Source organism: Orcinus orca, chromosome 2, assembly GCF_937001465.1.
Source record: "Orcinus orca chromosome 2, mOrcOrc1.1, whole genome shotgun sequence".
NCBI lineage: Eukaryota > Metazoa > Chordata > Mammalia > Artiodactyla > Delphinidae > Orcinus > Orcinus orca.
In genome coordinates this window covers 108,099,984-108,125,855 of record NC_064560.1, presented here as the reverse complement: position 1 = coordinate 108,125,855, position 25,872 = coordinate 108,099,984, and the positions used below count along the sequence as shown (strand labels likewise).

The 25,872-nt window shown below is 33.4% G+C and overlaps 1 protein-coding gene across 5 annotated transcripts in view; it reads right to left on the bottom strand.

Annotated features, from left to right (window-relative positions):
* The window catches only part of TRPM7 (transient receptor potential cation channel subfamily M member 7), a 120,825-nt gene that overhangs the window by 40,023 nt on the left and 54,930 nt on the right, over positions 1 to 25,872 (bottom strand). For 4 of the 5 annotated variants that reach the window (XM_049706034.1, XM_033408418.2, XM_033408416.2 and 1 more), the window contains exons 12-21: positions 20,935 to 21,069; positions 17,521 to 17,574; positions 14,828 to 14,968; positions 14,404 to 14,538; positions 13,538 to 13,818; positions 12,286 to 12,514; positions 11,055 to 11,210; positions 10,834 to 10,977; positions 4,626 to 4,754; positions 2,873 to 3,151 (exon numbers count right to left, since the gene is read on the bottom strand). In XM_049706034.1, the coding sequence (XP_049561991.1) occupies positions 2,873 to 3,151; positions 4,626 to 4,754; positions 10,834 to 10,977; positions 11,055 to 11,210; positions 12,286 to 12,514; positions 13,538 to 13,818; positions 14,404 to 14,538; positions 14,828 to 14,968; positions 17,521 to 17,574; positions 20,935 to 21,069 (1,683 nt within the window). The remainder of the gene's footprint in view (positions 1 to 2,872; positions 3,152 to 4,625; positions 4,755 to 10,833; positions 10,978 to 11,054; positions 11,211 to 12,285; positions 12,515 to 13,537; positions 13,819 to 14,403; positions 14,539 to 14,827; positions 14,969 to 17,520; positions 17,575 to 20,934; positions 21,070 to 25,872) is intronic. The other variant, XM_033408417.2, reaches the window with a different exon arrangement.

Genomic DNA, 25,872 nt, shown 5'->3' with positions numbered 1-25,872 from the left:
ATATTGGATGTCTCTGGAGGGTAGTTTGTCTGCACTTGCTAAAATTTTCTACAATGAATAGTAATTTTAGAATAAGGAAAGAAAAGTTACGTTCACAAAAGCAACAGAAGCATAACAGAGTTTGCCTTTTTCAACTTAAAACCGGAAGTAATTTATGGCAGGAGTAGGCCCAAATTTATGGCAGGAGTAGGCCCAGTACATTTTAGATTTTTTCAGCTCAGTGCATAAAATACTGCACATTAAACCTGACATCTGTATTTTAAAAACAAAACCTGCCAGTTGGTTAAGCCTATGGGAAAGAGCAAAATATTGGGCATATTATACCAGGAAAAGATTAGATGTTCTGGATATAAATTTTAAAAACAGTCTGGGTCAGTAAAGATAGGAGGAAAGAGATACCTAAAGATATAAACCACTGACGGTATTTGTTTAGTTAGCATTATCCTGCAAAGTGCATTAATAAGGGACAAGATTAGTGTGGTGGGTTGGAACTGAGCATGAGGAACCCTTGTGAGACTTCTTCAGACTGCCCCACTGGTTGAAAATCATCATAATGAACAATCTGACTAGCTGCTTTCAATATCCATACACTGAAAAGTCACTCCAAGATGATAAGGAAAGACAGAGAAATGTCAACCTACTTCTTTTATGGTAAAGAAAAATCAAAAATTGGCGGGAAAACTCTTCAATGGTTTCCCCTATATTTTTCTTCTCTAAAGTCCTAGTTTTCAATGTTCTATATACTCCAAGCTACTACGCCCTGTCTAACCAATTTGCTAACAAACTATACCTCATCACAAAAAAATTTCCAGTCAGTCTGTTCCTTTTTACTCCCATCTCTCAAGCTTTCGAAGAATGGCTCAGATTCCACTGCTTTAACAAAAACCTCCACAAATTTCTCTCTTTCCATGCATCCCTATATCCCCTACTCATTAACTTAATCAATAAACCACATTGATAGTTTTACTAATATCTCATATAATTTCCTAAAATACTTTATGTAGGATAGGCTCCTCAAGCTAGATTATGTAACTGTTAAAAATAACTAGAGGACTGATAAAGTCAAAAAAGAGAAATGTGGTTTCACAAAGTTCAGGGACAATATCCTAATAACCAATCTGCACTGTCTTGCATAACAGTGAAAATATAATAAACATTAAAAACTACTTGGTGAACAATTACAGTTTTTTAATTTATAATCTGCTGCTAAGGATATAAAAATAAGAGAAAAAAATCTTAACTACCAACCTATGAAAATACAATTAATGTTCAGTATTTTTATGTTGTTTTTTTCCTACTTGAAATGGCTTATCCACCCAACCAACAAATATTTACTAAGGAGGAATCTACTAAAGTGATAAGTATTGAGATACTAGAGATATAAAGGTGACCAACACCAGACAAGGTTTCTACTCCAAGGAATTTAAAGTCTAGAGGAGAATATAAATAATACAATAAGAATGTAGTTTAAAATACAGTTAGACACAGATAAATATTCTGAAGGGAAAAACATGGGTCCCATAAAATTATACAGCAAATAAACTTGATCTAGTTGAAAAAGATCAAAAAAGCTTCCCTGAAAAAAAACATGTTGAAGCCAAGATCTGGAGGACAAAACTAAGTTAATTAATGAAAAAAGCTAAGGATATGAGTGTAGATGAGGGTGATCATTTTACACAGAAAGAACATGAGCTATTCTTGGTTCTCTGATAGGGGCTGTGTTAAAGGAAAAAGATAAAGGTTTGTGTGACTAGAACACAAATAAGAGGTCAAAAATGGTAAGAGGTGAGACTTAAGAAAGCAAGGAAGATGTTACTACTGGAGGAAACTAGGTAAAGAGTACACAGAATCGCTCTGTATTATTTCTTACAACTGCATGTTAATCTGTAACTATCTCAAAATTTAAAGGGAGGGAGGGAGAGAAGAAGGGAAGGAGGGAGGAAGAAAGGAAGGAAAGCAACAGTCAAACTGGACAAGGCTTATGGGTTTCATTATTAAGTACACTGACTTCTAGCAGTAATGCAAAATCATTAAAAGATGTTTTTAAGAAGGAGAACTGACATATACAGATTTGCATTTTGAAATATTACTCTGGCTATAATATAGATTGAAGACAGGCCAGAGTGCTTGTGAGTAAACAGATTACTATACTACTGCCAGTGCCAGATGATGACAGATTGGGTTTAGGGTAGTGGCAGTAAAGATGAAAAGAAACTCATAGATTGGAGCTGGCAAGTTCATATTTTTCAAATAGCCCTAGCAAGTAACATTTAAAAATTAAAGTATTTCAAGAGAAAACAAATAAAATAAGGTTTCCTAACTTTATCCCCTCAAATATTTTCTTCAAAAGTTAATATCCTGGGCTTTCCTGGTGGCACAGTGGCTAAGAATCCACCTGCCAATGCAGGGGACACAGGTTCGAGCCCTGGTCTGGGAAGATCCCACATGACATGGAGCAACGAAGCCTGTGAGCGACAACTACTAAGCCTGAACTCTAGAGCCCGTAAGCCACAACCACTGAGCCCACATACCACAACTACTGAAGCCCATGCACCTAGAGTCCATGCTCTGCAACAAGAGAAGCCACCGCAATGAGAAGCCCGCACATCACAACAAAGGGTAGCCCCCGCTCACTGCAACTAGAGAAAGACCACGCGCAGCAACAAAGACCCAACTCAGCCAAAAACAAATAAATAAATAAATTTTTAAAAAAGCTAATATCCTTAGGAATGGGTCTATTTGCAATATGAGGCAAATAAACATGAACTATCATTCTCTGGTTCAAGTAAAACTATATTAATAACATATTTTTATGATTTTAAGAAAAAATATCAATAAACCCATGAGTATTGTCAGACACCTCTCAACTTACCATTTTTCCAATCATCATTACATAAGGTCCTGCCTGTTGATTTACAGCTAGAAAATCTAGCAAACGCACATACCAAAATATTATGTTAAGACAGTAAATTAATCTTCCAGCCACAAAAACATGATTATCATATGCATTCTCAAAGTTCCATTTTGCTCCAAATCTTAGTCCAAATCCAATGAAGAAAGAAATTATGGCAATTGTATCACTGATATTGAAGTAATCACTAAACCACACTTTAATCTTCTGGCTTATTTTTCCAGCTTCAGACATAAAGATCTACAGGTTTAAAAAAAAAAAAAAAAAAGGTTTCATCACTTTCTTCCTATTAAAACATATACCAGAATTCAATTATACTGTCAGAGCAGAATTTTATATATCATTTAATATTTCAAAGTATTTTGACTGTCTTGGCATTTGATCACCAAAACAATTCAATAAGATATCAAAGGCAGATACTTCTTATCCTCATTCTCTATACATAGGGGAAAAAAAGGTAAAAAAAAGACCCACAAATAAATGACCTGCTCAACCAAGGTCATCCAACTAAGACACTGAAAATCCTGGATTAGAACACAATTCTCTAGACTTGGAATGTGAGATACCTATCAAAAGTTGTTTTATTTTTCACTGAAACAACACTAGGATATCCAGGTAGGATCTTCCAAAGGTGCCTTATTTGCAGAAAGTAAACAACTCAATGGTTTAAGTAGCTATACTTAGCTCTTTAATATAAAAAATATTTTAAATTTTTTGTGGGGAATGGTAATACATTTAGAGCTTCAAAATCATAGTGTATCAAAAGTAAATACTGAAAAGTCTCCCTTCCACTCTTCAACCCAGCCAACTAATTCTCCTTCCCACTAGAGGCAATCACTTTTATTACTATCTAATAAATCCTTGCAGAACTGTTTTATGAATAAAAAAATTATATGCAACTTGCTTTCACAATTTAACAACTTAATTTCTTCAAACATGTTAGTAAAACAACAGATTTCATAAACATATGGGCTGTGGCACTCAAAGGCATTTAAAATGCATAAGCTATTAAATTCCTATTATACCTAAGTGGGAGGGAAGTACAATGCCTTCTATTTTTGCAATTTCATGTACTCTCTAAATGTAGAGACATGAAATAATTCATATGTATTTAAATAACTGTGTTATAAAACAACATTTATATAGGTACTAGATTAAACAGAAAGTATAAAACTTTTTTAAAAACCTTTTTTTCCAAAATCAGGATATTAGAAAATTTACAATTTTAAACTGAAAACTCTGATAGACATAGGGATCTAAATCTAAATGATAATTCAATGGGCAACACAGTACACTTTAGAGCAGTACAACCTACAAGCAAAGTAAGAATATACTTATAATTTATCTACCTGATTGGCTATATGTATATTTAATACTTTTTGAGAATGGCAAAGAACACAAATATGAATGTTGAGGAAATAAGACAAAAACAAATCTATTTTTTGAGACAAATCATTATCTTTGTAATTGTGACAAAGTTAACCACACAATCTCTATTCTTTGGCCATCACTTTTAGAACAGCAAAACCAAACAATCTATATACTTCAATAACATCACCTACTGGGTGATATAGGTGGGTATATGAATATACTCACCTACATCATGGTTATGTGTGTGGGTATGAATAACATATACCCACACACATAACCAAAACAAAACGTAACACCCTCCATATATACACTAAGTTATTGGTAGGAAAAACTAAAGACATACCTCACGGACTTTCTCAATAGCATAGGTAAAAATATAAGCAATAACAATCCATTCTTGAACTGAAGGTAATTGTTCCATTTGTACAAGAACGACAAATGTATAAAGCATCAGAAATCCTAAGTATGCCAACTAATAAAAAAAGAAAATACAAGATATGAATAAAATTTATTATAAAATACAATTTCTTTACTATGAAAATTTCCAAGCATACACAAAAAAAGAGATGAAATGAGCCCCGGTGAAGTATCTCCCAGCTTCAATCATTAAAAAAGTTTCGGAAGTAACTCTTCTTCCATGCAGACATTTCATTTATCAATCAACCATTTATAAATGGTCCCCAGGGTAAAAGTGTGTTATTCTAGACTTTAGTTGACTTTTTAGTACTTCTCATAGGAAGAATTTTATAATACCAGGTTTATGTTCTCAGTATAGTCCACATAATTCCACTTAACTTATATTATACCTCAAGTATCATACTATAGAACTTCATCACCATCAAGAAACACATAATATGTGGCTCCTCCTTCCCCCAACCAAGTAGTGTTCCTAAGAAAGACAACTGGTATTGGATTAGCCAAACAGTTCCTTTGGTTTTTAAGTAAAAATAAAAGACACATTTTTCATTTTCACCAAGAACTTTATTGAACAACGTAGTCACCCTTTTGTTCCACTACCTTCTGCCATTTTTCAGGCAACTTCATAATTCCATCTTCCCAAAATTTTTGAGCAAAGAACTGTTCCAGATGCCTTTTACAGTCTCCCAGGGAATGGACATTTTTTCCATTAAGAGAAGTTTGCAAAGGCCAAAATAAATGGAAATCCGAATGTGCATGTCTGGTGAATACGACGGATGAATGAGAACTACTCAGCCAAGCCATAAGAGTTCTTGCCTGGTCATCAAAGAAACATGTGGTCTTGTGGTATCCTGATGGAAGATTATGCATTTTCTGTTGACTAATTCCAGAAGCTTTTCATTGAGTGCTGCTTTCAGTTGGTCTGACTGGGAGCAGTACTTGTTGGAATTAATTGTTTGGTTTTCTGTAAGGAGCCCATAATAGAGGACTCCCTTCCAATCCCACCATATACACAACATCGCCTTCTCTGGATGAAGACCAGCCTTTGGTGTGGTTGGTGGTGGTTCATTTCACTTGCCCCATGATCTTTTCCAGTCCACATTATTGTACAGTATCCAGTTTTCATTGCCTGTCACATTTTAAAAACGGAATATTTTCGTTACATTTAAGTAGGGAATCGCATGCAGAAATACGGTCAAGAAGATTTTTTCCACTTATGTGGAATCCAAACATCAAAGTGATTAACATAACCAAGCTAGTGCAAATGATTTTCAACGCTTGATTTGGATATTTTGAATATGTCGGCTATCTCCCATGTGGTATAACGTTGATTGTTCTCGATGTCTTGATTTGATCATTATCAACTTCAACTGTCTACCTGACCACGGAGCATCGTCCAGCGAGAAATCTCCAGCATGAAACTTCGCAAACCACTTCTGACATATTCAATCAGTCACAGCACCTTCTCCATACACTGCACAAATCTTTTTTTGCATTTCAGTTGTTTTTATCTTTCTTGAAACAATAAAACATAATATGCTGAAAATGTTGTTTTTCTTCCGTCTTCAATATTAAAATGGCTACACAAAAATTCACCAATTTTGATAAGCTTTTTTTAAATGCACGCTGATATGACAGCTGTCACAATACAGCCTAACAAAATTGTTTTGAATGAAGTTGAAGACAACTAAGTGCTACTACAGCCATCTTACAGAAAAGACCCAATGAATTTTTTGGCCAACCCAATATTTTCTTAGCTCCCAATCACTGAGGTTGAATCCCAAGAAATGTAAACAAATATGGAAAACATTCTCCCTAGGTAAGAGAACATCCCACCTTTGAGACTCTTAACAAGAAAGGTTATAAGGAGATGATAAGGAACAATATATAATAACATTTGAAGAGTCATTTCATTTCAGAGGAAAACCCAGACTCTCTGACCCTTGAACAATTGTGGCTGAGAATTCTCTCATCGTTTTCCTTGCCTCTACCAGTTTTAAAATAAGCCATATCTTTGATTTGAACTATGGTGGAGTAGAGAAGTAAACTGCAATACGCAAAGAAAGAAGAAAGAAATTCCTAGAGCCACCTGAATTGTCCATTTTTAAATAGTTGTTCATACGAATGCAAACATATGAAACCTATGTTATTTCCATTAGTGGAGACAGAATTTGGGGATTATATTAGGTAATTCAGATTTACAATTTCAACATCTGAACAAGATGGAGCAAGAAAATTTTCGTATTGGGAAGGAAGCGTAATGAATTAGTCTCAGATTAATGGGTATGTGTGTAGGTGAGAAAGCAATGGTTGAAGGAACAAATTCTCAAATGTTCACATTAGCATAAAGTTAACAGAGAACTAACATTTGCATACTTTGGCAATTCAAAAAAAGCCTGATAATGATGAAAATGAAACACAACAAACATGACAACAAAAACCAAAAACAACTTAAAAGTTTTCCTGGGGAGTAAAAACTCATTCACTCGGCCCCTGGAAAAAAGTAGGCACCAATCTCATGTGTTTCTCAGATGGAGTCCATTCCTCTATGGACATGTATGCTCTTTAACCTGGTAGTAAAATTTGTTCTTCCACTGGCAAGGGAAAAACCAATTATGTGACAGATAACCAAACATGTACTATGATTAAAGAAATAAGCTATCATACCACTGAAAAATAAAACTATATGAATAATCTAGATTACTTTTCACCATCAACTAACACTGCAGAAAGATTTCCAAAATTTTAACATTATCTGCAAAATCCAAAAGCACGAAGAAATTATAATTGTGTATCAGAGAACGTACTATTCTTTTAAGTGGAAAATGGATTTCCAGTGATCTAAGTTATATCAAGATTAGTATGGACTCTAAACCAAAGGTACCCTTACAGCCTATCTTTTAAAAACATTTTGCTGGCTCTGCGGGGACCTGGGCTCCAGCTCCATTCCGGGCGGGGGGTGGGGGGCAGTGAGGGTGGGGCCGCTCCGCCCTCAGTCACTTGGGGGAGAGTGCAGAATGCATGGCCCCACCCCTAGAGGGTTCCTGGAGGGGGTGCCCCAAGCCGGGGGTGGGGGGCGGGCGCCCACTGCGGCCACAGCCCCAGCCAAATAATACCTAAATGTTGGAGTTTGGAGCAGAGAAAGGTTTACTGCAGGGCAATGCAAGAAGACTGGTGGCTCATGCCCCCAAAAACCCAAACTCCTGAAAGGGTTTCAGCAAAGCATTTTTAAAGGCCAGGAGCTGGTTATTCCTGAGACAAAGGATGAGAGAAATTGGCCTTTTCAGCATTTCAAAGTCAACTATGAAAGTTCGGCTTGTGGGTAGGAGCTGGTGAGGGAGATGTGCTGACACCTTTGAAGGTATATTCTCAAGATGCTGATGTGTTTCTTCAACATAATATTGATGAAAAAACAACCCAGAGCAGGAGGAAGAACAGGAGGAAATGGCAGCTTCTCAGGGACTGCTGACATTCCAAGATGTGGCCATAGATTTCTCTCAAGAGGAATGGGAATGACTGGACTTTGATCAATGGGAATTGTACAGGGACAGATGTTAGAGAGCTATAGGGATCTGGTCACCTTTTTGGAGCAAAAAAAGGATCTCTAGGATGTAAAGGAAATGGAGACAGTAGCCACATACCCAACTATGTCTTCTTACGACACCCAGATTTTGATGACCACAAAGTAGGCACGGAAGATTTATTCCAAAAAATGCTGCTGGGAAAACATGAAAGTTGTCGACTTGGAAATTTAAACTGCAATAAACTGTGTATGGTCTTAACCAAGAGCTCTATTTTTCAATAACTACAACAGCATTTATAATGGAACAACAAGCTATCCCTGCATTGAATCAGACAATAACTTTGACCAAGACTCAAGTCTTATGAAACATCAGGGCACTGAATTTTCAGAAAACCATTCTAAAAGGAATAAATACAGGAATGTCTTTTATCAAAGCTCAAATATTACTACATATAAGAGGATTCATATTGGAGAGAAGACTTACAAATGTAGTGAATGTGATAAAGGTTTTAATCAGTCTTCAACATCAACTTACTCAACATCAGAGTATTCATACTAGAGAGGAATATTACAAGTGTAATAAATGTAGGAAAGTCTTTAATCAATCATTAAATCTAAGTAGACAAAGGAAAATTCATACTGGAGGGAAACTTTATAAATGTAAAGACTGTGGAAAAGCCTTCAAATGGTGCTCAAAATGTACTCAACATCAGAGAATTCATACTGGGGAGAAACTATACAAATGTAAAGAATGTGGCAAAGCCTTTACCCAGGGCTCAAATCTTAAGCAGCATCAGATAATTCACACTGCAGAGAAGACTTACAAAAGTACAGAATGTGGCAGTACCTTTAATCAGCATTCATATCTTATTCAGCAGAGATCTCATACTGGAAAAAACCTTACAAATGTAGCAAATGTGGCAAAGCCTTTAACTGGCTCTCAAAAACATCAGAAAATAACAGTAGAAAAAGTAGAAAAAAACCATAATAGCAAAAAACATACAAATGTAGAGAATGTGACAAAGCCTTCAACCAGACCTGTTACCTCGCTCAACATCAGAGAATCCATAGTGGAGAGAAACCCTACAAATGTAATAAGTGATGAAAGACATCAGTCCTAAATGTATACTTCAGAAAACACCTGAAGAGTTCACAGTGGAAAGAAACTTGAATGATGAAAAAAATGTGAAAGTACTTAATCAAAAATCAAATCTAAACAAATATCAGAATACATAGTAGAAAACATTAAAGTCAGTAACTTTTCTGGCGTTACTCTAATTGAGAATATTACAGAAAATAATCTAAAGTTAAAACACTTATAAAATTTGTTTGTGGTATTGATCACAGGATCACAGGGAATGATGTTTGGGCAGGTGTAATTATTATCAGCATCTTTTTTATACTGGCATTATTTGAGATTATTTGAAAATAATATTAGGTAGGAATCATTTATTTTTACTACTCCATGGATGTTTAAAGAGCCTGTAATGTAAAATGTACAATGAAAATCTAAACGGAGATGACATGTCATTGATTTAAATCATTCCTATAGATCACCATTAGTTAAGTGTTCAGGGAATCATTCTTTGTATTAAAGACAGAGGATCACTGTAAATTTTAAATAGTTGTGACCATTTGCTTTTAGGATAAAAGGATGTTAATTCATTAAAATCTTGATAAACATTCATTAAATCAACAGATAGAAGTCATGAATATTAGTTGGCATATATGAAACAAATACATCTTCATCAATAACTAAGAAAAATACAAGTAACCCTTCCATAAGAAGTTATAAAATTACTGTACATCCATGTTTACTAAATAACTAGGCTTCTTTGTGTAAATCAAAAAAATCACAATTCTCAGATCATTCTATCCAAAGAACAAGAATTCTTCTGAATTACTGTAATCTGTATTTTGATAGAGAATCATAGATGGATTGTTAAAGGTTTATTTAGACCATGTAGGAACTTAATACGTTAACTAATAAAACTGAATGGTTTTTAATGTGGTAAAAACAATTTTTGCTCAATTTTAAAATACACCATGTTACTAATTCAAAAAGATACATGCACCCCAATGTTCATAGCAGCATTATTTACAATTGCTAAGATATGGAAGCAACCTAAGTGTCCATCAACAGATGAATGGACAAAGATGTGGTAAATATATACAATGGAATATTACTAAGCCATAAAAAAGAATGAAGTTTTGCCATTTGCAGCAACATGGATGGACTTGGAGGGTATTATCTTAAGTGAAGTCAGACAGAGAAAGACAAGTATTGTATGATATCACTTATACGTGGAATCTTAAAAATACAACAAACTAGTGAATATAACAAAAAAGAAGCAGACTCACAGATATAGAGAACAAACTAGTAGTTACCAGTGGGGAGAGGGAAGGGGGGGAGGGGCAATATAAAGGTAGGGGATTAAGAAGTACAAGCTATTAGGTATAAAATAAGCTACAAGGATATATTGTACAACATGGGGACTATAGCCAATATTTTATAATTTTATAAATGGAGTATAACCTTTAAAATTGTGAATCACTATATTATACACTGTAACATATAGCATCAATTATACTTCAATAAAAAAAATCATACCGTGTTAAACCAGAATTTTACAATTGGTGCATGATAAAAGGCATAAAACTTCCGTGTGATTGGAAGCTTTTTTGATTTTATTTGTATCTCCAATTCATTCTTCCCTTCATTCCTGTCCAATATTCTTACTTCTTTAAATACTTCCTAAAATAAAAAGAACATTTATTGTACATTTATTCACAACAAATTTATATTTACTTTAAATTTTTTCTCCTCCTTACCATGGGAATCTCTTCTGTTATGTTTTGAAAGTTGTTCTCACTGTCTTCCATTGTCATTTGATGAGCATCTTGAGATTGTGGAATATGAGACATTTCAGCCTTAGTTTTATATTCTAACATTAATATGGCAGGTGGAACTAAAATGCTTAGTATGACCTAAAAATTTTAGAAACACAAAAGTTTACATTTTAAAATTAATGGCCTTCAAGAATACAATAAAGGCAATAAAAAGCTATACAATCTCCTGATTATTAGTTAGCCATTTTTCCCCTGGTGGTGCAGGGAAAAAAAACTTCATTTTACTTATATATAAAGAGGCCAGGTTGAATTGTTTTAAAGAGTAACAAAACATTTGAGTATTATGATATAAGGGTATAGAAAAGATTTAATAATTATTATACACTTGTCCTGTTAAAAAATCAGGTTACAATTTGTTCAGAAAATACATTTTTGTCTAAATAAAATGTAAGCCTTATGAAGTTAATATGTGCTTAATTTTATCCTAAATCTCTCTGCAAGTGTTCCATGTCACAACGTGATTACTCAGCTTGTGCCTCTATAAACAAAAAGGTTTATTTCCAAAATTTTATGTATTACCTGCAAAATCCTCAAGCACAAAGAAATTATAATTGTGTGTCAGGGTTTCTATTATAATTGTATATCAGGGTTAATCCTTCACCATTATTTTTAGTATATGATCAGTATTTACAATGATCAGTGATTAAACTACTTGCCTGATTTCTGCCTTCTATATTTCTATACCTTTTTCCAGACATAAAATAACAAAAAGGAAAGTTTAAAGTAAAATCTCTCACTAATGAAACTGAAAGTACCAGACAACATTTTACCCCAATTTTTAACCATAAAAACCGAGCAGATCCAATATACTTCAAGCAAATTAAAAGTAACAGATTATTAAGTTAGTAGATAGGTCCTGAATTTTAGAATTTGGGAATCATCTTTTCATAAAGCAACAACTTTTTTTTCATGGCTGCTATAAATGCCAATACTCCCATTTGTTGCTCTCATGCTCCTGGCTCAGACTGGGGAAACAATCACTATACACCACACCTGAAAAGGATTCAGAGTGAAGACTGAGAGGGATAAAATGCCAACACCGCAACCCCTACCACCCTCACAAATCAAGGCATTTTACTATACAGCTGAGCTAATTCCTCTGTTCTTTTTTATCTAATCACACACTTTATATTAAATTATTTCTAAGGTATACCTTGTACCAGGAATTTTTCCTCATATTCAGCCTTCCCATCCACATATCAGATAACAACATTTGTGTACAGGTGTGGGCTACAAAAGGTCTAAGTCTTGAAGAAACTGCTAACTTAAGACACGTGGAATTACTCCAATTTTTCAGTTCGTAAGTGAGCAATTTCATAGCCATGGTTTCATCTTGTCTGAAGGATTGTTCTAATAATTCAACTGCCAGTTGACCAAAATCACTATCAAAAGATAAAAGCCAAAACATATTCAGATTACCAAATTGCAGTTTTAAACCATTATCCTTAAGTCATTCATAACATGTTCCAGTTTTTAGTATTTTCACACACACACTTAGGGAAATGTGAGGCATCAGAATCATAGTAGCCCTACGTTTACAGATATCCACTACTATGTGAAAATCACAAAATATTAAAATATGCCACATTAGGAAAAAGACTGAAAATGTGACTCCGGAGCACTTTCCCCTGGTCCTAGAAATAAACCTATAGACTCACAGGAAACCAAAACTGACAATATTCAGATGCTCTGTTCAGAAAGTCTCTATATAATATTTCAAACACAGAAGAGGGTTGGTACCCAGTAGAGAGGAAGAATAATGTGAATAGGGACTAACCTAATATGAAGAACATCTTAATCTTAAATCCCTGGTAACATGATCACAGGATCTCTATTTGAGTTATTTCCAGTAACAGCTCTTACTCTCTTCCAAAGACAGCCCATTTTTGGGGAAGGTGGTCCTATTCTCTATTATAAAGCTTCCTACAAACTACTTTTCTAGCTTAATATTCTATTACTCCCCTAAGTAGACTGTAAAACTTGTGAACTATTTTATTCTTCTACGTATGTAGTCCCACCAGCTGAAATGCCCTTCCAGCTGAATTAAATTTATTTCCTTGGACTACAGCTCAAACCTCACTTTCTTCCTTTCCCTACCACTTCAAATGGAACTTTTCCTAATCTAATTGCTATTATGTACAACTAATTATTAAACTGATTTCTGGCATTTCTTCTTTCTTGTTGAGATATTTAACTCTTGAACTGCAAACAATATACATGCCTAGGCAGCAAAGTTTCTTTTTGAGTTTTTTAAAAAAAACTTAAACATTTAGAAAGTGGGTTTCTCTTAATTTTTCCAGTAAAATTATAATATGTAACCTAATTAGTGCATGGCACTATAATCTCCACTTAAACCCCCTCTATTTTGTATTTTAAAATGTTTCAAATGATAAAATGTAACTTACTTGGAATATTGTTTCAATTCCTCTGAAGTATCATCTACGAGGTCACTCTGCTTTGCTTCATATGCCATTGAACGATAGATCTTACAGGCAACTAATGCTTTAGCCATTGATTCTTCACCATGCTGCCACAAAAAACGGGCCATGACCTGCCTCTTCATAAGGCAAGCCCAAATTAGCAGTTCATTAAGTGGATAAGGAAAGCGCTTGGTTTCTGGATCATCAATATCTACAATTTCATCTTTGGTTCTTTTCTTCTTTCCTTCTTCCACAGCTGTATCAATCTTTAAGAGAAAATAAATGTTATAAGGCTCATCAAAATAAGGCCATATGACATTCATGTGAGAATTTTAATAAAATACCCTTTATTATTCAATTTCATAGAGCTGCACAAATCAAAATAGCATAAATTTTACACACTTGATTTTTATTATAGCTACTCATTTTATAGAAATGTCATTTCCAAAAAAATGTCTTTGCAACGAAGTTTTCCAGGATTAAAGAAAGGGCCTAAATATTTCAACTAATATCCAATAAAACACAGTATTAATGAAAGGAAAGTTTGGATAACACCTCTGTCTTGCATGTTGTTAATCAAGTAAATATGGAATAAAAGGAGGCAGTTAAGCAATAATCAAAGCATCTAAAAATTCTGGTCATTATCATAGTTAAATACTAAAAAATAACAGAATCATTAACAATGAGTATCTTTTGGCATATAGGAAAATGAAGAATCAAGGATATAATACCATATCTAAAAACAAAAGATAATTCTTACTAAAACAAGTAGTTTTTTGCTTCATAATACTAAGTAATTTAGAAAGAACAAAATGTGAAAGCCAGAAAGGGTAATATTTAAACAAATATACCTTTGGTCGGTAGGGCTGTGCTGTTTTAATGAAATGATTATGCCTCATTTTTTCCTTTTTATCTGCTCTATTGCCAAAAGATTCCTGACTCTTTCGCAATTGAGGAGTGCTGCTGGAGGTATTTCTGCCAGACCTCTGAAAACAAAAGCTTATTAGATTTTATAGATTTAAATATGCTGTTATGCTATAAAAAAATCAGTTTTTACTCATGTATGTATATATAAATATGTGTACGCACACCAAAAAAAATATATAGTTTCTTCAGGATTTCAATTACAAAATATTTCTAAGTACTCTTAGTTTAAAATCTCATGTTTTTAAGGCAATCCCACTTTTACCATTCTAAGTAATTTTTAACTTTTAAAGTGTGTAAGTTCATTTTAAAGCACATCTATAGACTTCCCCCCAAATATTAATTACATACCCGATTATTTCCACCAAGACTATTATATATTAATCGAAAACGTTTCCGAGTGTAGGTGCATCTATAGGTTCCTCCCATAAGATATTCAATAACAAGTCCTATATCAATTAGAGTGATCTTATATCCTGGAGGAAGATTCCCCTGAAAACAAAGCATTAGTTTTAAAAAGACAAAATAGTATTTCTCAATATTTCCATGCCATGCCTAGAAATGTGCCTACTACTCTCCAAAATAACAAATGTTTACTTGTTACAGGAAGCTGGAGTTGCCAGCAGCTAACTTTACAGAAGAAGGGAGTGATTTGTTTCTGTTTCCTTTTGTAAGAAGAGAGATTCTGAAGTTTTGAAGTCCCAACGGTGTGGCTCAGGACAGGAGTATGGCTTACAACAGGAAGATAATTCGATCTCTCCACTGTATTAATACTTCACACACACAGGCAAAGAAACCTCTAAGTGCCAAGTATTCTGTTTCGCCGTGGCACATAAGTTGCATTTTCCTGCATAAATAATGCTATAAATGTTTCCTGAGGGGCCCATTAATACTTATAAATATTTTTAACCAAAATTATATTGGCCATATTGTAGATTACACGTTTTTATAGCCTTGACTAGAATTCAACTGCCGCCTATAACATTGTTCAGAGATAAAAATTCATTTTCCCAGGGTATCAATTTACAAATGAACTTTTGGAACATAATCCATTTGTGAGTTTGGAAAGACAGTTTCAGAATGAATTATTGGTTAAAGGGTTTAATCATCAGATGAGTTATATATGTTAACCAATTCTGCCCTCTTACACCATCCATCACCATTCTTTTCATTTCCCTAATTATAACTTCATGAACTTAGTACTTTTTAAAATGCTTATACTTTTTATATTTTGGCTGCATCTGTGAAGTTTGTAATTTCTAGATACCTATATTCTTTAGCTCGCTAATTTAAAAACTAATCAAAAAACATATTTTCACCTTAAATACAAGATTTTTGTTTTTATTTCATCTTAAGCAACCTCAAAATATGCTCTATGATTAAGGATGTCAGGTATGATAGATATTTTAGTTTTATTTTTTTTTAAATCTGACAAATACCCTTATGTTATGAATTCACTTGTATGGGAAATACTTAATTTAAGGAAAATAATGTGAGTTATCTAAAAAAAAGATAAGCAATTTCTCAAGCTATACAAATAACTCTTAGAAAACTCATTAATTTGAATTAGAAAATATTCAATTACTGCTTTTACTTCAGGATTTTTCACTTATGCAAGTAGAAAAACTGGGCTTATTATTATAGCCATCAATGTAAAAGAAGTTAACATATAACAAATCTCCTATGTGAGGTTCCCAGAATTAATAACTATAGTTCTGCTAAACCACATAAGTAAATCATAATGCAAATGTGTTTAAGAAATCCCTGGACTGAAGGTCTCCCTCATTATTCAAGCTTTCTGGGAAGAAAAAAAAAAAAAAGAAAGCTTTAGTTACTTAAACAAAACAAACAAAAATTAATGTGAACTGTCCAGAATAGGAAAATCCACAGAGATAGAAAAGAATTAACAGTTGCTTAGGGCGGGCTCAGAGGCAAGGAGTAGACAAGTAGCAGGAATGGGGAGAGACTGCTAATGGGTATGAAGTTACTTTGGGGGGTACTGTAAATACTCTAAAATTGTGGTGACGGTGGCACTACCCTAAATATAGAAAGTCACTGAACTATATATACACTTCACATGGATGAATGTTATGGTATGTGAAATACATTTCAATAAAGCTACAAAGAAAAGCACATGGAAAAAAATAAAAAAAATTTTAAGTATTACAAAGTCTAAGTTCTTTCTATGAAATGTTAGTTTAGTATTAAACATATTACAAAACACAGAAAATGACATTTCTATCAAGTTTTCCATTTTTTAATAGTATACTCACACTTAATGGCAAGTAAAACATTTGAATGAAGAATTCTAGAAGGAAAGCATTTCAGTTCAGAAACTTTAAAAATAATTCAGTTAACTAAATATGAGTACTTTTTCATCAAGGGAAATAAAACTATTGGATATCAATAGTTTAAATTGTTATAATTTTTAAATAAGCGTTTAAAACTATTAATTCACAGAGAATTCAGTAGAAAAGAAGAGGAATATCAGTGTATCAAATTTAGTCACCACAGAATGGCTTCAGACCATATGAGAGCCTTACATATGAAATCACTACCAATACTGAATATAAAAGAAGGGGGAAGAGGGAGAGAGACAGAGATGGTGGCGGGGGGCGGGAGAAAGACATACACAGAAAGACAGAACATTTACAGCCTTTTTATTGGCAAAATCTGCCATTGAAGATCACCAATCTGTGTTTCTCTCAATGTCCTTTACATGCCCAGGGAACAAATTTCTTCTTAACACAGACAAAGAAGACCTTCCTTTATGAACAAATGAGCATTAAGAAATTCATCATACTGTATCCTGGATGACTAGAAGCTCAGGTTTTAATTTCATAAACTTTCCTTTCTCTTGATTTCTGATACATTATGCTCTTTACTCCTGTATTACTACAAATTTATCCCTTATTTTAATCTCGATCTAAAAAAAGTCACTTTATTGCTAATTTTAAGATGCACTGAAATGCTTTCTAGAAACAGATGAAGTATAAATGACTTTTTTAAAATAACATTTTTCGAAAACAAAAATAATCTTTTACCTGTTTGACATCTCGAACAAGATGAAATAGCATTGGATTAGTTGGGCCTTGTTTCTTTAAGGAGAAAATAATTAGAGCAAACTATTATTTTTCTTCTAAAATAACTTAAACAACTTCCTTTTTGTTACAGGACTTTTGTTCTTACACAAATTATATTGTTTTTGAGTTATACAAGTTCTGTTCATAAAATGGAACAAAGAAAAAGATGTAACTATTTCATGTTGTCATATTTACCTTTAACAAGATATATAATTTCTTATGCTCTTACATTTTTACTTATGCAAAACACAAAAGCTTTTCTTTTCTAAAAGTCATGCAAACATTGCAAGCTTCACAATTACATGTTAAATTTAATTTATATTTCATTGATAATGGAGGCATACATTCTCTTTCCTCTTGTTAAAATGTCTGTACCTCTGTTTCTGCCACTAATCATCAAGCTGTAGCAATACATTAAATATTTTGGGTAACAAACTTTTAACATTTATATAGGCCATCTTTTCCCTATTATCTTAATTCTATTTAAATATAATATTACAGTAGACTAATGACAAGTTTCATTTTTACATTACTCTTATTTTGATGGTATCCTGTATTTTGAAAAAATACCCAGGAGTATATGTTCCCCCATCAAAACTGAGATAAATGGGCCAAAAAGATATTCTTCTAAACTTTTTGGACAGTGCTCTGACCTATATGAAATTTACTGCAATTGATTCTATGTAGCACAAATCAAGAGAATTATTGTCAATACTTTAAATCTATTGTTTAAAAGAAATACCAAATGAGATTTTTCTCCCACCACTGTGTTACTGTTAATTTTTATGAGGTCATTGTAGTAATCAATTCAATGTACTTCTCCATTTTGATTACATATACTTGGTAATACATTTTCAAATCTAAGTGGGTAAACTTATTATTCCTTTGAAAACAGTATTGTTTTCTTTGATTTTACTGGCTTTCAAATTCTATATAATATCTAAAGATGGCTATAACTGATACTGCATTCTTTTTACAGTATTTAGTCTATAGACTTAAGAGCTGAGTTCCCTCAGCTCATTCTCCCCTGTAAGTTAATTTTTTTTATTTAAAATGTCATTTATTTTTAACATAAAGAAACTTAGTAGAAATATTTACAAAAAATTGGTAATATTTTAGTGCACTTAGCCTTACAAAATATTTACAGCTCAAACATTTCTGAAATGCAAAGGATTATAAAAAATAAAGACAGAAGGCCTGTAAGTTAATTTTTTAAAAATAAATGTGTCTTCTAAGTGAATGTGAATTATTTCATAGTTTTTAAGTATTAGGAAGCTTCATTGTATTTTCTCTAATAATATATAATCAGAGAGAAACGCAATTTTTGTAATTCTATTTTATCTTAATTCATTAATGTTTATTCATTAAATATAACTTCTTAGTAAAAAATAAGTATACTTTAACACAGCAGTTCTCAAAAGTACAATCTGGGGACTCCTGAAGGCCCCCAAGACCCTTTTAGGAGGCCCACAAGATCAAAAGTGTTTTCAGAATCATGTTAAAATGTTATTTGCATTTATTCATTCTCATTCTCTCAGTGTTCAGTGGAGTTTTCCAGAGGCTTCATGATGTGTGATATTAAATTCAAAAGCAAACATGAGAATCCAGCTGCCTTCTATGAAACCAGACATTAAAGAGATTTGTAAGCCATAAAAGTATTCTACTCTCCTCATTAATTCTTTTTTGTTTTCTTGGGAAATGTTATATACATTAACATGTAATGGATTTATTATTTGTATTGAAGTACAAATTAATAAATATTTTTAAAATTTCTTGGTGTTACATTCCAATATGGTACATATCAACACACATAAGCAAAACCTCTCTAGAACAGCTCTTTGATGTCCTCAATAATTTTATGTAATAGGATCTTGATAACAAAAAGTTTGAGAACCACTGCTTTATCATGTTATATATAATCCCTTAAATTTAAAAAATTTTATCAATAATTGATGCTGAATGTTAACTATTATCTTAATAACTTTGAGTTATACAGTTAAAAAAATTACTTTCCTTGCTAATGGGATCAATTTTTATTTTTAGTGTTTTATATTTGCTTTACATTTCAGGGATAAACCTTACTTCGGCACAATGAATAATTTTTACATCTATTTGCTAGAGACAGTAGAACGCCAACAAATCCCTACTCAAAGGAAATTTACAATCCACAGTAGAAGACATAACTGTACTTAACAAACTGCACCACTGGGCTTCAATGTAGTACTGCCTCGGCATTTTAACTAGGTTCCAAACAAAGAATAAAATCCAGTAAGTGGGTAGTAGTAGCTGGAAGAAAAACACATACCAGCACTGTGTAAACAATTAATGCTTTTTTAAAAAGTTTATATTTTGGGGAAATAGTACGTAGATGACATAGTTGAAATATCCACTATGCGGAGGTGGGAGATAGGAATTAAAAGGCCAAGTGAGAGAGAGAGCTGAGGCACAATTTCAAAAGCTGAAGAGCTCTGAAAATCAAGCGAAGGGTTTGAGTATTATTCTATACATACTGAGGAGCCATCAAAAGTTTTTAAACTGGGGAAAGATATGATAAAATATGTCACTATAAGAATATTTAGGTTAAAGATTTGAAAATAGACAAGGAAATGAGATTACTGAAGTAGTATAGGCTGGAAATGATTGAGTAGTACAAAGACATTAGGAATGAAAAGAAAGAGATAAATAGGTAGAAACTGATAAATAAAAGTAAACAGCTTTGCAGAGAAGTCAAAGTTAGAAAGCTAGGATTTGGTCCTAGTACTCCTCAAGGTATACTTCTATTAGTAATGAAAAACCATTAAGAAGAGTAGTATTTACCCTCTCCAATGTTAGTGATATGAAATTTGAAACAAAATGAGAAAGGCTTTGTAAAAGGAATAATTAGTTTTCAGGAGCTCTTTAAAAGAAAAATTGAAAAACAGTACGTAAGCTGAAAGTACGACACCACAAGGTCAAAATCATGAATGTAAACAACAAAAAGGGGAAAAGAAAAAGCAATGTGTAATTTCTCCATTGGTCAAAGGAATCAAAAGAAATTTGGTGTAACAAATGACCACCAAGAAAAAGAAGAAATATAATGACTCTATAATTAAGAACTTGATCTTATAGTTTTAAAAAGGGTTGAGGTGAAGGAAAGGGTTAACACTAACTACATCTCTTTCCTATGTGGCTATGGTGACAGAGAAGGTCTCCAGAAACAGGGAAAGGGTTTCAGACTGTCATATAAACAATCTATACTAAGACTGGCTGTAATTTTTCCATGTAATCCAGCAAAATATTAAAGGTTTTACCAATAGGAATGAATATACTCAGGTAAAATGACACTTTCCAAAGATGATAAAGCTTAGTCCACAAAGAATTTTAACATACACTTACAGTGTTGTAAAGTTCTTCCAGTCTAGGAATGGTAAGGAATTTATGCATGCTTACTCCATTTTCAATAAGAAGTTTTACAAATGCAACTCTATCCATTACAAGAGCATCAAGCATAGCTTGTTCCAAGGATCCAACCTAAAACAGTATCAAAATTAATAAAATTATACAAACAGTTCTACATGCAAGTCCTTAGGATTTATACATATTTGTTCCTAAACAGTTTTAAAACAAAATAAAAAAGATGCAAAGTAATAAAAGGCTAGGACTTAAGGTATATAGGGAATAGATAAAAAGACCTCACTAGGGTAGCATTCCCTAAAAAACATTCTGTAGGACAGCAAGGGTTACGTGGGGGTGAAAACAAGAAAGAATCCACCATCAAGTAAATTTTGGGAAAAATACCTTAGAGCAATGGTTCTCAGTGTTTAAGAAAGGTTTTTTAGAGGGATCATTTCAATAATTGGGGGCCACTACTACATTTAATGGACACGGTCAAAAGATACCAGAAATCATGCAATATGCCAGACAATGTCACTCAAAAAGGAATTGCCTTGTATCTCATACAACTTTCTATTATCCTGTTAGATTCTCACAAATGAAAATCCAGTAATTCTGCTTTACATATAAACACAAAGTATTCTGTCACAAACTTTCCAAAAATACAACTACTATGTAAGTCAGAAAAGATTGTACTTAGTTTTCTTTAGAACTTTAACAGAAACCATTCACCGTCAGAGAAAAATCATATCTCTTAACAGCAATACAACATGCGGCACTGCAGTTTAATATAACACGCGTATCAGTCAGCATTTGTAGCGCTCCCTTGTAAGTTTTTAGAGACACTTTTACAGACTTCAACAGACACTGAATCAAACACTCTAAAATCAGTAAAGACACAAATACAGAAATTTCACTGAGAAGCATTATAAAAGTCATCTTATTAATGTAATAATATTAGTATGTTTAGTATTACTGATATATTAATATTTTAATAATACCTCATTGCTTCTGTAAAATTTTAAATATTTTGGTATCATAGGATAAAAAACTTTGTGAAAATCAATACCAGAATCACTGGGTTTGGGCTTCCCTGGTGGCGCAGTGGTTAAGAATCCGCCTGCCAATGCAGGGGACACGGGTTCGAGCCCTGGTCTGGGAAGATCCCACATGCCATGGAGCAACTAAGCCTGTGCGCCACAACTACTGAGCCTGCACTCTAGAGCCCATGACCCACAGCTACTGAGCCCGCGTGCCTAGAGCCCGTGCTCTGCAACAAGAGAAGCCACCGCAATAAGAAGCCTGCACATGGCAAACGAAGAGTAGCCCCCACTCCCCGCAACTACAGAAAGCCCGCGTGCAGCAACAAACACCCAACGCAGCCAAAACTAAATAAATAAACTAAATTTTTAAAAAATCATTGAGTTTTTTCACCTCGTTTTTAAATCTTTATTGTCTTCAAAAGTTTACCATACAACTATACAACTTCTCTACAGCAGTTTCTATTACCATTTCTTTACCCAATCTACCCGATTTCCATTACTTTGCAAAGGATAGGGTCTCCAAAATCTTTTTAGCATACAGACTAAATGCACGCCTTATGCATGATGGATGATGATCAGACAGCAGATATGTTTTCTGTCATTTTTTTTTCACCACTCAGTTCTATTTCATAACAAGGAAAATATTTTGGCATTGCACTTAAAAACAAGGCACAACTAACTTATAAGAATGTAATACTTATTCAATTTCTCATATATTAACAGCCTATAATTGATCATGGCATGTTATTCCTATTTTAGTTAAGATTATCTCCTACTTTCTCGTATCACATACAAATCTGATTTGTTATTAACTTATTCTAACATTAACAACATTTACTCTATTGCTCAGTTGGTCTTCTCTCCTTTCTTTTCTTATCCTGTACTTGTAAGGGGTGTTCTTCTGTTCCCCATGGGTTTTAAGTTACCAACAATAACATTCCTGTATTAGTCTGGTTAATTAAAAAAATCATCACCAAAACCTATGTCAAGGATCTTACCACCTATGTTTTCTTTTAAAAGTTTTATGGTTTCAGGTCTTATGTTCAAGTCTTTAATCCATTTTGAATTAATTTTTGTGTGTGGTATAAGACAGTGGTCAAGTTTCAGTCTTCTGCATGTGGCTGTCCAATTTGCCCAACATCAATAATTGAAAACACTGTCCTTCTCCCATTGTATATTCTTGACTACTCTGTCGTAAATTAATTGACCATATGTGCATGAGTTTATTTCTGGGCTCTCTATTCTGTTCCACTGACCTATATACCTATTTTTATGCCAATACCATACTGTTTAAATTACCATAGCTTTGTGACACAGTCTGACATCAGGAAGCATAATGCCTCCAGTTTTGTTCTTCTTTCTCAAGATTGTTTTGGCTATTCAGGATCTTTTGTGGTTCCATACAAATTTTAGAATTGCTTGTTTTATTTCTGTGAAAAATGCCATTGGAATTTCGATAGAGATTGCACGGAATCTGTAGATTGCTTTGGGTAGTATAGACATTTTAGCAATACTAATTCTCCCAATCAATGAGCACAAAATATCTTTCCATTTCTCTGTATCTTCTTCAATTTCTTTCATCAACATATTATAGTTTTTAGTTCACAGATCTTTCACCTCCTTGGTTGAATTTATTCCTAGGTAATTTATTCTTTTTGATGCAATTGCAAGTGGGATTATTTTCTTAATTTCTCTTTCAGATATTTTGTTATTAGTGTATAGAAACACAACAAATTCATGCATATTTATTTTGTATCCTACAACTTTGCTGAACTCATTTATTAGTTCTAACAGTTTTTTGGTGAAGTCTTTAGGGTTTTCTACACATAGTATCATGTCATCAGCAAAGAGTGACAGTTTTATTTCTTCCTTTCCAATTTAGATGCCTTTTATTACTTTTTCCTTCCTAACTGCTGTGGCTAGGGCTTCCAATACTATGCTGAATAAAAGTAGCAAGAGCGGGCATCCTTGTCTTGTTCCTGTTCTTAGAGGAAAAGCTTTCAACTCTTCACCATTGAATATGATGTTAGCTGTAGGCCTTTATTATGTCATATATGCCTTTATTATGTTGAGGTGCCTTCCCTCTATACCTGCTTTGTTGAGAGTCTTTATCATAAATGGATATAGAATCATGTGAAATGTTTTTTCTGTATCCACTGAGTTGATTATACGATTTTTATCATCGTTTTTCTTAATGTGATATATCACGTTGACTGATTTGCAGATCCCCCGGAATAATCCCACTTGATTATGGTATATGGTCCTTTGAAAGTATTGTTGAATTCAGTTTCCTAAATATTCTGAAGATTTTCAAAAGATGTTGTCTGAGGGTATGGATTCCAGTCAGTCTGAATCTGGATGCTGAAATACTCCCCTTAGGGACCCTGATAGGTAACTGCACATTCTCCACTACTGGGAGCTAGTAAAAATACAATACGTTGCTTGAACAAGCAGAAAGGTTTGAGAGAGAACAAAAAGCTAAGTCAAGGTTGATTGACAAGGCTCATCCCCTACACAAGGCTACTTCTTCAAGACTGGAAGAGGTGGTTATTTCATCTACTGTACAGAAACCAAAACACAGTCAAGTAAAATGGAGAAACTGAGAAATATGTTCCAAATGAAAGAACAAGATAAAACCTCAGGGAAAAACCTCAATGAAATGGAGATAAGTAATTTACCTGATAAAGAGTTCAAAGTAATTATTATAATGATGCTCACCAAATTGTGGAAAAGAATGAACACAGTGAGAACTTCAACAAAGAGATGGAAAATCTAAGAAAGTACCAAATAGAAGTCACAGAGCTGAAGAATAAAAAACTGAACTGAAAAATACACTAACAGGGTTCAAGAGCAGACTAGATGAAGCAGAAGAAAGGATCTGTCAACTTGGAGACAAGGTAGTGTAATTCACCCAGAGTAGCAAAAAGAACTTTTAAAAAAGTTAAGTTAGCTTAAGGGACTTATGGGACAACATCAAATGGACTGATACATTTTAGGGTTCCCAGAAGAAGAGAGAGACAAAGGGGCAGAAATTGTATTTGAAGAAATAATGGCTGAAACTTCCCTAACCTGGGGAAGAAAACAGACATCCAGATACAGGAAGCTCAGAGAGTTTCAAATGAACCTATAGAGACTCACACCAAGACACATAATTGAAATGCCAAAAGTTAAAGACAAGGAAAGAATATTAAAAGCAGCAAGAGAAAAACAACTTGTTACATACAAGGGAACCTCCATAAGACTATCAGCATATTTTTCAGCAGAAACTTTGCAGGCCAGAAGGGAGTGGCATGATATATTCAAAGTACAGAAAGAAAAAACTTCCAACCAAGAATACTCTACCTGGCAAAAATTCTTATTCTGAATTGAAAGAGAGAAAGACTTTTCCAAACTAGCAAAAGCTAAAGAGGTTGATTACCACTAAACCAGCCTTTCAAGAAATGTTAAAGGAGCTTCTTTTAAGCTGAAAAGAAAGGGTGGTAATTAGTAACAAGAAAACACATGAAAGAAATCTCACTGAAAAGGTAAATATATAGTAAAAATAGTAGATTAATCACTTATGAAGTTAGAATAAAGGTTGAAAGACAAAAGTAGTAAAAATAGCCATGATTACAATAATTAGTTAAGGGATACTCGAGGTAAAAAGATGTAAACTGTGACATGAAAAACAGAAAAGAGGAAAATAAAAATGTTGAGATTTAGAATGGGATCAAACAAATGGTTATCAACATAAAATAGACATTACAGATATAAGTTATTATATGTAACCCTCATAGTAAACACAAAGCAAAAACCTATACACAAAAGACAAATACACAAAAGACAAAGAGAAAAAAATATAAGCATATCACTAAAGTCATCAAATCATAAAAGAAGAGAGCAAGAGAGAGAGAAAAAA